The sequence below is a fragment of the Tachypleus tridentatus genome, chromosome 8 (genome assembly GCF_004210375.1).
Source record: "Tachypleus tridentatus isolate NWPU-2018 chromosome 8, ASM421037v1, whole genome shotgun sequence".
NCBI classification, from domain to species: domain Eukaryota; kingdom Metazoa; phylum Arthropoda; class Merostomata; order Xiphosura; family Limulidae; genus Tachypleus; species Tachypleus tridentatus.
The window spans coordinates 142551387-142569196 of NC_134832.1; the positions used below are offsets into that span (position 1 = coordinate 142551387).

The 17810-nt window shown below is 34.4% G+C and overlaps 1 protein-coding gene across 2 annotated transcripts in view; it reads left to right on the forward strand.

Moving 5' to 3' along the window:
- The first annotated feature begins 1849 nt into the window (after positions 1-1849).
- LOC143223641 (phosphatidylinositol 4-kinase beta-like) overlaps positions 1850-17810 on the forward strand; it is a 42921-nt gene continuing 26960 nt past the window's right edge. Inside the window, exons 1-2 of one of the 2 annotated variants that reach the window (XM_076451844.1) lie at positions 1850-2119; positions 5116-5996. In XM_076451844.1, the coding sequence (XP_076307959.1) occupies positions 5219-5996 (778 nt within the window). In that variant the 5' untranslated portion in view covers positions 1850-2119; positions 5116-5218. The remainder of the gene's footprint in view (positions 2120-5115; positions 5997-17810) is intronic. The other variant, XM_076451845.1, reaches the window with a different exon arrangement.

Consider the following 17810-nt stretch of genomic DNA (forward strand, 5'->3'; position numbering starts at 1 on the left):
TATTTGAAAGGTTCCTTGGTCTTCATGGTTGGTTTGTCATATCACTATGTGAGCTTAGGCTTGAATAGATACATTTACTCTGAAGTCAGCTTAAACCATTTTGATTACATAGAGACAAAGACCATTGCATTACTTTTTTTTTACCTTTCAAACTAATATTTTGCACCTAAATTGATTTAAGGTTGCCGAAGCAAAAGGGTTAAATACTTATGAAATTAAAAATATTCTAATTTTATTTGTGTGTATGTAATTAAGCGCAAGGTTACACAATAGGCTACCTGTGCTCGAGGTTTGTTTGTTTTTGAATTTCGTGCAAAGCTACTCGAGGGCTATCTGCGCTAGACGTTCCTAAGTTAGCAGTGTAAGACTAGAGGGAAGGTAGCTAGTCATCACCACCTACCGCCAACTCTTGGGCCACTCTTTTACCAACGAATAGTGAAATTGACCGTCACATTATAACGCCCCCACGGCTGAAAGGGCGAGCAAGTTTGGTGTAACGGGGATGCGAACCCGCGACCCTCAGATTAGGAGTCGCACGGCTTACCCGACCTGGCCATCCAGGGCCGTGCTCTACGTACCGAAAACTAGTTACTGGCGTTGTAAGTCTGCAGACATGTAGTTGTACCATCGGGGGAAATTTTTGAGGTACTGGCATAATATCATTTTTTTTTTTCAGGTTGGAGTAGATTGTGTAGATTATAAATATAAATTCCCATGTAAAGTTTTATGATTGCAAGCTCAAACTGCAACAAGATGTGTCAAAATATTTGTTGTAGCTGCCGCTGTTTTACTGTTCATCATGGAATAACGCATCGGTCAAGCGGTGTTTTCTTCTGAGTAATGAGTGTGATGAATAAACTAGCCCATACATTCTAGTTTTGAGAATTCGATTAGTTTATTTGTATGTTTTTGTGTGTGTGTGTTTGTGTTTTTCTTGTAGCAAAGCCACATCGGGCTATCTGCTGTGCCCACCGCTTTCCTTTTATTCTACCAGCCAAATTTAGGATGAATATGTAAAGAGAGCTTTTTAAGTAACAAAATAAATAAAGAAACGAAAACAACAACATTAACAAAAAAATACAATCCACAGTAGATAAAAATTATTTTCTGCTCGTCATTTCTTCTCGTTTCAATGAATACATAGTAAACCATTTTTTTGTTATAAATTCTGTGTTTATTTGTTGTTAAGCGCATACTATACAAAGGGTTTATCTTTTAGACATACAGTGGGGTATTAAAACCCAATTTATAGTATTACGAGCCTCAAGCTCACCGCTTGGAGAGATCACACTCTGTCAGTACTACAAAAAACCAGTATGTAAACTTGTAGGTACTTGACCTTTGTATTGGAATTAGTTTTAATGCGGAGGCTAGATCTGTATATTAGTCTAAACTAAATTTGAGGGTAAACGTTTTATTTAAAAGAGAGTTGTTTTTTAATTTGTAGGAAACGTGAACATATAAAAGAAAGGCAGGTAATGAGGAGAATTTGGGGACGGTGTCCTTTTTTTATCATGAGTTCACGTTTTCTTAAAATTAAAAAACAACAAAAGATCTTGTTTCTAATAAAGTTCCACTAAGTAGTTCAAATAGTATTTTTAATTATTTTGGTTATGTAGTTTAAAGAATTTCCGTACATTTTAAAAACTGTGTTTTCAAAATCGTGTTTAATATTCTAAAAATATATCAAAGTTGGCTTAATTAGGTTGGTATACCATGATGATGAAATAGCTGTGTCCTGACAGAAAATATGATATATTACATTTTCTCACATATACTAGTTTTCCCCTAGAGGGCAGCAAAAGACCTTATAGGGCGTGTTCTAATGTAGAAGTAAAAAATGCCTTTATGCACTTTACTGCCGGAAGTTCCGTAGTGCACGTGCATTAGAAATAAGTACCGAGAGATATACATTCATATCGCAGCTGGAGCAATAATAATAAGCATTATTTAGAATTTGTGTTATTTCAATTCCGGAATTTTTATGTTGCAAGTTAAAAGAACTGATTCCCTATGTACTGTGATCAAATAGTTTACAAATTACCACGGGCCAGGAACATGTTGTCATAGGAACATTTAAATATCGGTTGTACACTTATTGCACAGACCGGATCGTGAGGTAATGTATATGATAAATAGATTTTTTTTTAATTTTATGTAGAAAATAAATCATTTCGTTAACTTTGTTTTTGTAAGATATAAACGTCACAGTTCACAAAATTTGGGCCTTGTATCTGCTTTCATTTTATTTATTTATTTTCATCAAATAAATGACCTAAACTGATAAAAAGTATTTATCGGATGAGAACATAGAATTGTAAGGAAGAGATGTCCACTGACTGTGGCTAGAAGTACGTATCGTATTAATGCAAAACTATGGATCGTATTATGTAATTTCGCTAACGTAGTGAGGTCACTGACTGAGACATTTAAAATATTGATCAGCGACGGCGGGCTATCTTTTGTGTTATGACTGGCGCTTGAATTGAGCAAGTTGGAGTAACGAGTGTCTGGTAACTAAGTGTTCTAGTGAAAATACCTTGTGGTCTTATTTTCTGTATATAAATTATGGATGAAAAAGCAGAGAAACGTGCTTCCAAAAGAAAAGAAGAAACAAAAGAAATATATTATTATTAATTTACTAATTTAATAGCTTATCTTCAAGTTGTAAACAGATTATGATGGAACTACAAATTCATTATTTTCATTTTATGATTACCATGTTAATTTGATATGAAATACGATAACCCAAGCTAGTACTTGATCATTAGCAAGATATTTGACTAAAGTATGTAAAATGCTTCGTTTTAAAAAAACGTAGCCTTTTACACGGCGTAAAAGTAGTAGTATCGTGTTATGTGTACGAATAACTGAACAGTTTAAATAACAATGTACATAAATAGATGTTTAAGATTTAATCACGATCATACATTTTGGGTGAGCTTTATAATAAACCTGATGGAAGAACAGGAAAAATACTTATCAGTATGCGTTACTAATGCTACTGTAATATATTAATTTCTGTATTAGTATATATTCCAGTATTTTCTTTTGTTCTTAAATGAGATGATGCATTTGTACTTTTTACGAAGAGCTAAACCAGAACTACTTCTAGTTGAATTGCTCTACCAGACCAGAACTAAATAGCTATACTTCCATATCTTGGTCTAAGGTAACTTAGTGACCTACATGTAACTTTGAATATTAGATTTTTAGGACATGAACCACACCATGCTTATTATGTTGTGTATTTGATGAATAGAACATGAAATATGCTACTTGCTAGTTGTGATTTATTTTTCCTGAAAAAACAGTTTCTTGTGATAGGAATTAGAATTCAGGCTTGTTAATGTATTACTGTGCATGTTTTTGTACAAGAATACTTTAATACTTTAAAGTTTTTTTCTGTGAAATGTTAAACTAGAATGTGAATGTGTTATTTTACATAAAACTGTTAGCTTTCTTGTTGTAGTATATTTACAATGTTCTGTGAAACTGGAGCTCTATCTAAGATAGTAACAGTTCTTAGTGTGGAAGATAAGTTGCTTCTTTGGGCCACTTTTATCAGAGTAACTGTCTACTCTGTGTTGTCATAGTCACATTATAATGTTATATATTTGTGGACACAGAAGGAGAATCATAAAAAGTTTATTTAAATAAAAACAGAAGATATATTAATCAATGTTTTGAGTTTCCTATTTGTTTAAATGAAAAATAAAATGATTAGTTTCTAAATTCACTCAGTCTGTGTGTTACTTGGTACACTAGAATGATCATTCTCCAAGGTGATGTTATGTATGTATAGAAACTGTCACATCACTGTTCTTACAACAACAATGATACAGCATAATGTATAAAACAGGTTGAAGGTATACTAAAAGTTAAATACATTGTAATATATCAATCTACATAGTATCAACTACATTATCAATTGGTATTTTTGTGTTAAGCTGATAAAAATAGATACTTATCAGTCTAATGTATCATTTTCTATTGGGTCAAATAGTCAGCTAATAAATAATTTTTAATACTCTGGTAGGCTGGAAACATCTTAAAGTCATAGTTTTAGTAAGTGTAGTTAAAAGTATCATAGTTCACTTTTGTGTGAATTTAAGCATGACATATACTAGTTTACCAAAATAAATATTATTTCTGTTAAATGAGTTGTCTCTGTATATATGACTGTTTTTAGTATTTTTTATTATCTCTCTTAAAGAAATAATCCATTACTAACATACATTTATTTTTCTTTACATAATCTGCATATAAACAAGTGTGTGAAGCCAGCGATCCAAGCAGTTTATATATCACTTTTGTATATTAACCTTGTGGTTGTTGTTAGTCCTGTATGCTTAACCTACTTAATACTATGTCTACAATCTTTTTCTGTCATCATAAAAGTTCCTTATGTTAATGTTTTGGTGCTAGTCTACTCTTGAGTGTTTGCTGCAAGGTATTAAAAATAACATATTTTGTAATGAAATAGTAATCTGAACATCCAAGTTGTTAAAGGTTTTTACATATAATATTTTAGAATAAATATATTTTTGGTTTCTTAAGTTAAAGATTATTATATAACAGATTTCAAACATCTTTAATTTATGCAATGGATTATGTATTTTATTTGTAAATACTTGTCTTATAAGAAGCTTCTAAAACTATGAAATATTCATTGGTTAGTTCAATCCAGTAACTATATTTGTTATGTTTTAAAAGTTACATAATGTGTAATTTAAAAAAAGGGAATGTTTTTGATTTTCTAAGGTCAAAGTTGCGTATAGGTGGAAATACTTTTATATTCAAATATCCATAAATACTACTACTGTAGCCTGTATGCCCTCACTGTTAAAACAATCTGGAATCCAGTGTGTACACATATTGTGCACCCATATCTGCATGTATATAGATATATAACTCATAAATAACAAGTGGTGGTGGAGTATAGATAAGTACCTCTACATGTATTCAATTTAGGCTATAAAAGTCAAATTTTTACATTTCCAGACTTCTTTGTTATTTGTTAAGTTGCCTATAACTATATAAAGTTAATATAACCATACAGTGGCTTTAAGGAACTGTCATAAATTTCTAATATGTACTTTCTTTTACTTCTAGCATTGGGGAGATACAAAATGATATGGTTCTGTAGAGACCATTAAACCATTCTTAGAACCACTGATGTCCTGTATAATAAGCATCAAAAATCACTTTTTCAGCCATGGCTGAAGGATATCTTGGTTACCATGTAAAGAGACTTCAGCCGACACTTGAGGTAGGTGTGCACAGAACTTGTTCTCCAGGTAAGACCTGTCAGCATTCTTCTCACCAACGGAACCGCAGCTTGGACTTCAGGCAGTTTCAGAATACTATCCAGATGCATCATCGAAACCGTAGTCTAGACTCTGTGCTTCAGGGAATTCCAGAAAGTGGGTCTGAATTATCCACATTAGTGAAATCTAAGTTACTTCTAAATTATAACCTTTCTATCTCTCCCTCTTCTCCATATTGTCCCTGCTCTCAAAACTCTGCTCCTCTTGGTGGAGGAACTAAAGACACTGACAGGACCAGCCTAGCTTCTGATGACAGTGGCATATTTAACTCTGATGATGGTGACAGAACCACCAGAACAGCCACTTTTGACATTTCTTCCTTGGGTTCTGAGCATAGAACCAACAGCTCTTCTGAACTGTGTTTAGGTTGTGAATCTTTTCAGTTAGATTGTGAGGTGAGTGCTGTTTCCTTGGAAACTGAATCTGACACTGCAAGGACAAAAGATGATGTAGAAAGAAAGATAAAGATAGATGATAATCGTCAGGCTGCTGTACCACAGTCTTCAATGTGGTCAAACACTACTGAAATTCCCATTATACTTTCAAAAAATCCACCACCAAGAGAATCCTGGTTATTGAGACTCTTTGAATCAAAACTTTTTGACATGTCAATAGCTATTACGTATCTCTTTAATTCGAAGGAACCTGGAGTGTTAACATACATTGGTAAGTCAGTTTTTTTATCACCATTTAACTTGTCAGCACGCAACTAATATAACGTTTTTATAAAGAATCACGGAACATATGAACATATAGAACACTGCATTTATTCCAAACGCTACTGAAACTCAGTAGAATCACAACTTTCAAAAATGGCAGCAAACATTACTGAAAGTATTTAAAGAATCACATTAGGCTCACAAGAAACTGATTGGTCATTTCTATGTTGTTTAAAATGTTTAACATTTGGGACCTTTAAAAGAAAATAACAAACTAGAATAGGAGACTGAACCAAAAAAAAGGTACTTTTACAAAATGAAAACAATTTCACCTTGAGGAAAAAGTATAGTAATGCACATTTGATGACATGGTAAAAAGGAAAAATACGTATATATACTGTCAAATTATTGAGCCATGAAATTGTGTTGGTCATTTATAAACGTAATATCTACATAACAATTTAGAAAAATACTGAATTTAAAACACTAAAACAAATATTTGACAATATAAAGGGCATTTACAAAGTGGGACCAGAAAGTTGGAATTTGTAATGATTTACTTGCAATTTTACTTATGAAATAACAAAAGGAAATAACACTCAACTTCAAAAGCTTATGATATGAATATAACAATTTATTTAGTTATAAAAGTTCTTTTCAATCAGTTATGTTATTACTGTTGAAACTCAACTTGCATAATGCAAACTGTACAAGGACAAATTGTGAAAGTGTTAGTGAAAGATACAAAGTTGCAATAAAGCTTAACTGAAACCACATCAAAGCAAAATATATGTTACTTAAACGATTCTGTTTACTAGTAATTTAGAGATTAACTCATGAGAACAATGTGGTAACAAAAACCATTTCAACTTATTCAGCTCATCCAATAAAACCAATGATAACAGATTCAGATAATTAATTTGGATGTTTACTGAAAGAACTGACTCTCTAGTATGATAAATGTCATTAGATCAGCACCTGTGCATATGGACATTCTTGATCAATGTCTCTGTAACATACTTGTCAAACACTTGGATAACTGTATAGATGTGCACACAGACTACATGATCTTATGTCTTTAGTATTGACTAAATAGGTACCTGGTTTATTTCAGTCTAGGACAATGATACAAAACAATGGCTACCCTTGGTTAATTTGAACATCAACTCTTTGATTTGCCTTTAAAGGTCCAGATACAAACATAATACAAGTGTAGATGTAGTTTATTCAAAGACTGCATTGGTAGGAATTTGTGAGTTAATTCGATTAGAAATGTTATCTCAGAACCACTGGTATGGGTACTAACACTGTTATTGATAAACAGAGAACGACGTTTTGGCCCTCCTATGTCATCTTCGGGTTAGCCGTTCTGAGATACATTTTTATATCAAGTAGGTTTCTTGTCATCAAGAATTAATTAGATTGTAGAGTGGTTGAATGGGAGTACAATATTCTTATTAATGGCCTTTTATTGTAATTAGTGCAATGTAATATATTTGACTTGTCATAGCTTGTATGATACCTTTAATGTAGATTGGAACCAATTCAATAACATGACTAGAAAGGTATCTTAAATAATGGTAGATAAGACACTCAATCCATCAACCAGTTTTCTGTTGCTAGTGGTAAAAAGCCATTAAAATTGTAAATCTATGAACATGCTGATTCAGGAAGTAATTATCTCTGTACAAATCATTGGTTAGGCATGAGTCAGAATATTCTGTATAATTATACTCATCTGAGAATGAATATTTAATTATTAGAAATGGTTTAGAAAAGGGGTTCTAAGATAATTTCTGGATAAAGAGATTATCATACAAGAATGGATTAATATCTTTTAACTTATTTTCTCTTGTAGAAAAGAAAGGATAAGAGGAGACCTTATTGAAATTTACAATATTATTTGGAGGACTGATAGGGTGTAGGCCTGATTTTTGTACTGCTATATTCTGAAAGCAATTTGGTAGAGGAGCATAAACATAGTATTTTAAAAAGATAAGCTAGACTCTGTTTGAAAAAGTTGTACTTTTCAAACATGGTGGTTGACCTGTAGAATAAGTTTTGGTGGGCAGTAGTGAAGGCCAGCCATTTATATAAGTTTTGGGAGGGGGGAAATAATTTCATGAGAATTGAAGAATGAATCAAAGTTTTTAATGTTAATGCTCAAACATTTCACAGAACTTTACATAATATTTTATAGAAATGTAATTGTCATTGATTTCCACTCATAAAATGATATTTTTGTCAATAAACTATGGTGTCAAAATTCAATTACTTTGTGTTATGTTACAAAGGTACGACCAAAATGTCCGCTAGAAATCAAAAACGGAATTTTAATTTCTAAAATTGTGTACCTAGACAAGTAATTTAGAACACTAACTTAAGGCGCTCGACTCGTAAACCGAGGGTCGCGGGTTCGAATCCCCGTCGGACCAGACATGCTCGCCCTTTCAGCCGTGGAGGCATTTTAATGTGACGGTCAATCCCACTATTCGTTGGTAAAAGAGTAGCCCAAGAGTTGGCGGTGGGTGGTGATGACTAGTTGCCTTCCCTCTAGTCTTACACTGCAAAATTAGGACGGCTAGTGCAAATAGCCCTCGTGTAGTTTTGCGCGAAATTCAAAACAAACAAAATTTATAGTAACACCATAGAAATTAAATTAACAGTTTTTTGTCATCACCTGGTATCAAACACCATTATTTGTGCTAATATCACCTGACACTGAATACTTTTCATTAGGAGAATTTCATAAAAATTAGCAAGTTTGAGTTTAAATGTTGGTAATGAATAATAGCCGTCCACTCGTATGATCTTTCCGAAAACCTAAGTTACAAACTGATAATTTTGTTTTCTTCGCCTAACCAATAGTTATTTATCTGTTGTAAAAAGTTCACATTAGCTGCTCTTCTGACGTTTTCAGTAGGCATGCACAAACCTTTTTGTCAAATGTTGAACAACCTTACACACGTGGCTTATGTTCAGAAATAAACAAACTTCAGTGTTAAAGACTATTCAGATCTATCTGTGGGTTTAAAACTACATCTAGAAAGCGTTATCGACTAGTTATTTTTCTCACTTCCTTTTTGCGATGGGTGGGTGAAGGATTCCGACATCTTATTGAAATACAAAACTGGATTTATTTGATTAATTTGCTAAATAATGGTTTCAAATAAGTGTACAAACTCGCTTGTATGAAAATGCGTGCAGTAATATGACCGTAGAGTTCCGTGTTATGTGGGCTTTAGTCAAAAACAGGTTCCACAAGCCCTGCTCTCTATTCCACTTTAACTACATAATCTAGTTTGTAACTCCATGTAGTATAGTAAACAATGACGATGTGACCTGCCCTAACGTCCAAACTCACAACACAGTTTGCAAAATCTGCGTGTGTGACGTCATTGGTAATGCATTTCTAATATTTTTCAGTCATACCTAATATTTTTAAACGACGTAGTCGTTTATTCTTCCCTTATTAGCCATAAACTAATTATTATTTACAGAAATTCCTCAACGCACTTGAGGAGGGAGGGCTTATCTAACGCTTCAACTTCCAGAAAATTATTCAATGCAAAAAACTCGGTAATTATTTTCACTAGTTATCCAGGCCATGTTTCGGCATGATGGCGGGTAAACACACGTGGTCTAACTAATGAATGACTGTTTAATATAAAGTTCTTATCAATACTTTAAGTGTAGTTACCAATTTTGATTTCATTCCATAAGTTACAGGCTTACTCAGTTTTTGGCTACACATTGTTTTGCCACATTTAAGGTGTTTTTCATTATATATTCACTTTCAGTCAATACACATCAACGGTACAGAGTGACACTCGATAGTGACCAATATTAGCTTTAGAATTGCAATCCTATTATTCGAAACAGACCTATACTTTACAGAACTAACCAAGTTCTTTAATATATAGTGGTAGTTTTTCCTCTCTAAAACAATGTCAATAGCTTCCTTTATAGTAGGCCCAGATTAGCTGCTCTTATGACGTTTTCGGTAGGCGTGCACAAACCTTTTTGTCAAATAACTTTACACACATAGCTTATATTTAGATGAAATTCGACAACTAATTGTAGGTTATAAATATGACCAGTGTACCGAATCTGAAAACAGTCCATGCATATTAAATGCATTTTTCTATCAAATAAAGTTATTTGTACTTTCGTTGCAAAAATATAAAAACGGAAAAATGTTTATTCAAAATTGGAAATTTTATATCTCGTGTATTTTTAACGGTTTTTCGTGAAGTGTGAAGTAAGAGCCCAGTCGAGAACATCTACTGAAAATATGTGATAGTTTGGATTATCGCAGTTTGAGCTACGTAAAGGAGAAAACTGCTAAACAATTAGTACTTTTAATAACAAACTATGTCCTGCAGAATATTTTGGTCACAGGGCACACTACCGTGTCTTGTTATACGGCTACAAATTAATCTGGTTTGAATAAGTCATATGTCTCAAAACTTAACGTTGGCGAAGAACTAATGAAAATAAGGGTCTAGCTGGAAATAATGTACCTCCTGTAATTGTATATACATGCCAAGTTTGACTAAATGTTTCAGAAATATACCTTGAAATTACAAAACTACATTCTGACAAAACACATACACAATAAACACTAAATTCTCGTATAACTAATGTAATATTCTGGTACTGTCAGAAATACTCTTCCTAGTTCGACTGAATATTTTAGGAAAACGTAGGTCAAAATGAACTTGTAAGCTACCTGAATAACAACGTGACAATTATAGTCTTAAGTTTCTTTCTTCTCTGAATATAAGTCCGGCAGGGTCACGTAGTTATGGCGTGTGACTCTGAGGGTTGCAGGTTCGAATCCCTGTTCCACCAAACATACTCACCCCTTCCGCCGTGGGGGCGTTATATGTGACAGTCAGTCCCACCATTCGTTTATAAAAGAGTTGGTGGTGATGACTAGCTGCCTTCCCTCTAACCTTACACTGCTAAATTAGGGACACTAGCGCAGATAACCTTCGAGTAGCTTTGCGCGAAATTCAAAACAAACATTTGAATGTAATGAGTAAACTTCAACAAAAGGCCACTTCGTACCAGACTAAGTGGTTTTATTAGTCAAAAAAAAAAAATTATTTATGTATGCACCAAGGTGTATACGTGAGACTTTTTCTGTGTAGGGAAAGAACGCATGAAAAACATAACAGCTTAGTGTTAATTGATTTATAACTGCGTTCAATTGATGTGCTTTGCTGAATAAGGTGAAGAAATGTGGACTTTATCGGAATACATGTTTACCACACATTACCGAAACGAACTTTTAAGAGTACAATTACCTAAACGTCAACTTAAATTGAAGTTTAAGGTCCGAAGTAAACGTGATTCTCTCACAAGTAAACATTCCTATAAACAATGATACAATGTAAACGTGGAAAATCGTTCAGAAGATTCGATAGAACTCAGGCGCTTCAGTATTTTATTCACTAATATTGTTAGCCATATCAGCTTTTAATAAATGTTGTTCGAATTTGGTTTCAAAGTGCAATGCACTGAACATTAGATTATTTGCAAATATAAAATCGAAAGTATGTTGTAATTTAACCAGCTTCAGTGCTGTTACAGTGTATGGAAAAAATGTTAAAATATCCCAGTTTTCGCTCTGAAAATCTGGTAAACATTTGACCTAGTGTTTAATATTTATTGTAATATTTCTCGACTGGTGTGAAACAGTCGATAAGGTAATAGCTGACAGGAGGAGAGTAACTGCACAATAAAATGTTAGTTTCGACTCGAAAACTGAAAATCTAGAATAAAAATATTGTGATTGTTTCACATGGCTAAAACATTCAACCATTATATAAGTTTGATTGTTTTACCATTACCGCTAATATGACGTTATTTTTATACAGAAAGATGAGAATTCTTACTCTATTTAGATTACTTTCCGTTTACTTAGTTTTCAATTCCGCCGCTAGTGAGAGTTGTTTGTTTGTTTTTTCAATTTCGCACTAAGCTACTCGAGGGCTATCTGTGCTAGCCGTCCCTAATTTATCAGTGTAAGACTAGTTATCACCACTCACCGCCAACTCTTGGGCTATTCTTTTACCAACGAATAGTGGGATTGATCGTAATATTATAACGCCCCCACGGCTGAAAGGGCGAGCATGTTTGGCGCGACGGGGATGCGAACCTGCGACCCTCAGATTACGAGTTGGACGCCCCAACACGCTGGGCCATGCCGGGCTGCTAGTGAGAGGCTGTTTCCATGGGAAGCCTATAAGAAATAAAACATGTCACGAAACGACGACCTATATTTCAACTATTCGTGAAACATTTGCGGTAGTTTTTCATGCCATTTACATGAATCCTCCATATTCTATCATTTTCGCGCACGCCATTTTAGCTACGATTTCTTGCAGACTTTGCGAGTTAGATCGATAAATCCAGGTTTGTTTGAAAAGATTTTCCGCGGTCAGACAAATAAAGTCATGTGGACGTAACTTTATTTACTAAAACTACACGTAAACAATAAAGTATTGATTACTATAATAGTGTACAGAGTATGAACTAATTATGGTCGTTCAGTATATGACACGGTTTTATGAGTTGAAACTAACGATATGAAAGAATAAATCATGTACTTAAGAACTGAATAACTAAAAGGTGGTTACAGCAGTTCACGAAGCAAACCAAAGTCAAATTACTGAAAGGTAAACTAATTGTAACTTTATAATGAGCGCAAGCATAGCTAATATGCAGAAACTTCAGAATGGGATGTTCGTAAAGTGACAAGCAGATGGTTTTGAGTAAATTGCGCATGCGTATTTTAGATCTAAGTAAGTCGAGAAAGCTTGTAGAAAGTGTCATGCGCTTTTTTTTTTTTGGGGGGGGGGTAAGCTGTTTGTGTAAAATACTTTGCAAATAAACTTCAAAAGTGGAAAACGAAGCCAGTCGTCAGTCACTTGATAATGACAGCATTGTACCACACTCGCTGGATTGAAAAGTTTGGCTTAGCAAAAAGTAGACAAGGTAATTTCTAATACAAAAGTCAATATGTGATCCGGACTCCTGGAATAAAGACTTTTCTAACGATATGAGATTTGTAGCGTTGGATTGAGACATTTGTAAGAAAAGTCCCGGCCGGACAAACGCAAAGTATTATTTACATAGATTAGTGTGAAATAATTAAGATTTATAGAAAAATGTCACTCACTCACTCACTCACTCAAATCCATAAAAGATATTCTAAAACTCGGATAAACAGACATCTGGTGGATGAACTGATATAAACGAAATGGTTTTATTCTGAAACGTTCTTGTTAGATTTATTAAATGTATTTGCAGAACAGTAACTGACCTTGAAAAGATAAAGTTAGTGAAGAAAATAAAAAATAGAGATTGTGGAAGATACGCAGTAAAACAATAGATAAACTAGTGTCACGTGACTCACTAATTTATGTGATAAATATTTTCGGTTCGGCTATCCTACATAAGTTGATTTTCCCAGAGTCTGTGTTAAGTCTTATTCCCATGAGAAGATGTAGTTTACTACACTAAAATGGACAGGGGAGCTCGGCCTTGTGTAATAACATTTGACATGCTGTATTATTGTGGTGTAAGAGTGTATCAACTTGTTAAACTCGTTCAGTCACTTGTTATCCCCTTCCCCTTCCCAGTGGCTCAGCAGAATATCTGCGGATTCTCACCGCTAGAAACCACACAGATAGCCCATTGTGTAGCTTTGTGTTTAATCACGTTCTTGTCTCTAACCGTTTGTACACTCTTGTAGAGTGCATTTTCATCACAATTGCAAGCGGTTTCAAAAAACTTGCATCCTGTTCTTGGCAGAGCAAGACCGGTTCTGGACATTACTTTTCTCGAGTCATCATAAAACACTGTGCAGAATGACAAGTGGTCTCTCTACATAGAATTTGTTAGTGCGTCAAAGTCTAGCATTTGATAACGCAACAAAGCATCATTTGCGTACTTGTAAGTGAACCTACTTTAAACTAGCTGAAACGGGTTCTTCGTAGTTGACATAGCACAACCATGGTATTCTCCGGGTTGTTTTCAAAAGTTCATCCCGCAGAAAACGATGAGTAGTGTTATTTGTCTTATAGTGTGGCATTCCATTGTACTTCAGCCCAGTTTTGACACCTTAAGGTATTCACATTTTTAACGATCGACTTATGGCGTTCAGCCCATTCTTTAACTTCCGCAATATAGACCACAAAGTTGACCTGCAGTTCTATACACCATCATTCAAATCCGAAGTGAGTGATGGACTTAGCATCAGATATGTGGTTTTAGTTTCACAACAAATGTAATTGTACCAACATTTCACAGTAGCACGTTGGTGACTTTTATTTTTTACATTATCCATTGTTACATTTAAATAACTATTCTTCTGCTGTTTTCCCAACAGCTGGCCTCCATCTAGCCAGTTGTAGCAGCTGTTAAAATCTTAACCTAACTCACAAGTGGTCTTTTTTTTGGACATTTCCCTTTCCTGTTTGACGTAGAGGAAACTAGAAGCGTGTCTGGCACGTGATGCATCTGTGTTGCAACAAATGCGACTTGAATTGTGATTTCCATAGAAGCAGCATTGTTCTTAATTGTCAACGTGTGAAAAAGACATTCATAAGATAATAAAAAAGGGTTGAAAGTTCCGTGTTTGCACATAATAAAATAACTGTGCTAAAAACCATCACATAATAAATGTATGTCGACGAGTTAATAAAAACATCATAACCTAAGGTAAGAATAATTTTTTTTATTAAATCACTAACATCCGAAGGACTCGTGTCAAGTGCCAAGCTGTATATGAGGTAGTTCTGTACTGCAGATGAAAAGACACTCTTGACTATTCTAATCCGTCCATACCAAAACCAGTTGTGTTCGTGTTGGTTAAGTACATTTCATTCTATTTAAAAAAACACAAACTTTAATACAGAGAAGCCAGAAGCAAGTTAATACTAGTAGGACAGTATACCATAATCAGCTGTCACAACTAAGGCCGTGTCTATTAACACTTTTTTGTACGCATGCTTATTGTGTGTGATTCTCACGCTTTTTTTGTTATGTGCGTTTAATTGTGCGTTAGCAATCTATAAAATTGGAGTGATAGTTAATGTGGCTGGATTGGTATTCGGTTGGTGTACGCCACCTAGGACACAGGTTTTATTCAGAGCTCTTCCTACCTACTGAGCTATGATAGTATCCACGAAATCAGGGCTTGAACATTATGTAAATCACTGATTCTACTTGTCTATTCAAGGCCGTGTCCATGAATATAATGATTATAGCATGTACTGCTATTTCACTACTATTCATTTGATCTCTTACACTCAAAAGTTTCATAGCAAAATGTCACGTTTTCACTAGAAGTAAATACCAGACGTTTAATACACGTGTAATGCTATTTTAAATACATATATGACACCTCCCGTCACACCAAACATGCTCACCCTTTCAGCCGTGGGGGCGTTACAATGCGACGGTCAATCCCACTATTCGTTGGTAAAAAAAAAAGTAGCCCAAGAGTTGGCGGTAGGTGGTGATGACTAGCTGCCTTCCCTCTAGTCTTACACTGCTAAATTAGGGATACTAGCACAGATAGCTCTCGAGTAGCTATGCGCGAAATTCAAAACAAACAAAATATGATATCTAATTTTAAGCAATATAGTGTAGTGCAGGAAGACTTTTACTTACAGTAAATATTGACTGAAGACAGATACTTTGGCTTATCTTCACCTTGTATGATATAACAATCAATTTGAAGTGATAGATTAGTGTTTGGTTTGATTTGAATTTCGCGCAAAACTGTAAGGGCTCTCTTTGCGCTAGTCTTCCCAAAGTTAGCGGTGAATGACTAGAGAGAAAGCTGATTATCAACACTACCCATCGCCAGTTCTTGGCTACATTTTTTACCAAGAAATAATGGGATTGATTGAGAATAATAACGCCCTTGCGGCTGAGAGGGCGAGCATCTTCGGTGACAGGGATTCGAGCACGCAGATTGTAGATTACGAGTGGAGCGCCCTAATCATCAGGTTATGCCAGGTCAGAGATTAAATAGAAGGTAGCAAATTAATATGAACAACTGCCAATTCTTGGGCTACTCTGCCACCAAATGGTGAGATTGACCATCACATTATATCTTCCCAACTGAAAGGATGAGCACATTTGGCGACGAAATTCCAGCAACCCGTAAATTCTGTATCGAGCGCTTTAACGAGAGACGTGTTTCACTATAATTTCATTCTGTTTATGTATCGTTAAGTAATCAATAGAAAATTTGTATTTTCTTTTCTAAAGTTGAATATAATTACCGGTTATTGACAATAGAAACTTTAATTTGTATAAGTATTACACTTCTAACAAGTTTTATTGCGCATATTTGTTATTCGTCACTACTTGCGAAACAAGTGGCAACAAACACGCTGGAAAATTAAACAGTTGCATGACACAAAATTACAAGCGTATGGTAACAGATTATTATCGACCAATGAAAATGCACCAAGATAAAGAAAATATTTTTCTTATGTATTCGTATACATGTATTGTACGTTTTATAAATTTTGTATGTTAAATACCTAGCTGTATACGTAATATGTGGCCTCCAGTCAGTGCACGTTAAACAAAAATTATGGAGATCAGTTGCAGCGCCATCACTTGGTTTAAGACTAATTTAAAAGTGGCAATACCTTACTGCCAGGTAATACTGATGGGGTAGAACATTTGTTCAATAACAAAAGATATTCAAAATAAGCTGTAAGAAAAAGCTATACCGGTCAAATTATTGGCGAGACAAGTACCCTACTATTTTTGGTACCATTACATAAACTTCCCAACTTTTATTTCTTAAACTATCAAATACTTTCAAGATCATTCATATAAATTTACCTCTAATAAAACCACGACCCGTTTAATGACAGTGTAAGAGATGTGATTGAACGCTTCCTTTTTCTTCTTACGTGCATTCTTTCACTTTTTTTTTCAATTTGTAAAATCTGGAATAACAAAATAATCGGTTCTGAAACTGTTTAGTCTTTAGATGCTGATGTAACATCGACAGACTTTACCTGGTAGTAAAGTTACTCTCTAGGTAACCGTCCCTAATCTAGTAGTGGAACGGAAGGCCATCTCTTGCGCGACGTTTTTACCAACGAATAGTGAGATTGGCTGAAACATTATAACGACGCCCATCGGCTGAAAGGACGAGCACGTTCTGCGAGAAGGATGCGAACCCGTGAGTCGCAAATTGCGAGTCAAGCGCTCTAATTACCAACTTGTGCTAGGTCCTGAAATATTTACTGAGAAGAAACGAATTATCTGAGTAAATTCATTTAAAGCCTTATTCATAAGAAGTAGTTTGCTGACACAGCATTGGAAACGATGTACTTTTTTTATTTTAATTAAAGAGGTTACTTTTGAACATAATATTTCTGCTATTTATTCTTCTTTTGGAGGAGATGTCATTTCTAGCAACATTTTAAGGGGTCGTTGATGTGGCGCAACGTAGTTTTAAGACAAATTTAATGTCTCACTGCCTCGTGAATGTATACAGCAGATGTTTATGAGACTTGTAAATATATAAGTATTGTGATTGACAACCATGTTATATGACAGTATTATCTTTGTTTTTCTCTTCTCTTGTTCGTTATCTCACAAAATGATTCTGTGTCATTTTGCATTTGTGACAGAGAGTAGCAATGGCATAGTTTGTTAACGTACTTGATAACAATAGGCGTAAAATCAACAAATTACGCAAGCAGGTAATAATTAGCACTGACAATATTATTCTGAATGGTCCAGATGCAGTGTGTACGACTTTAGAATCCAA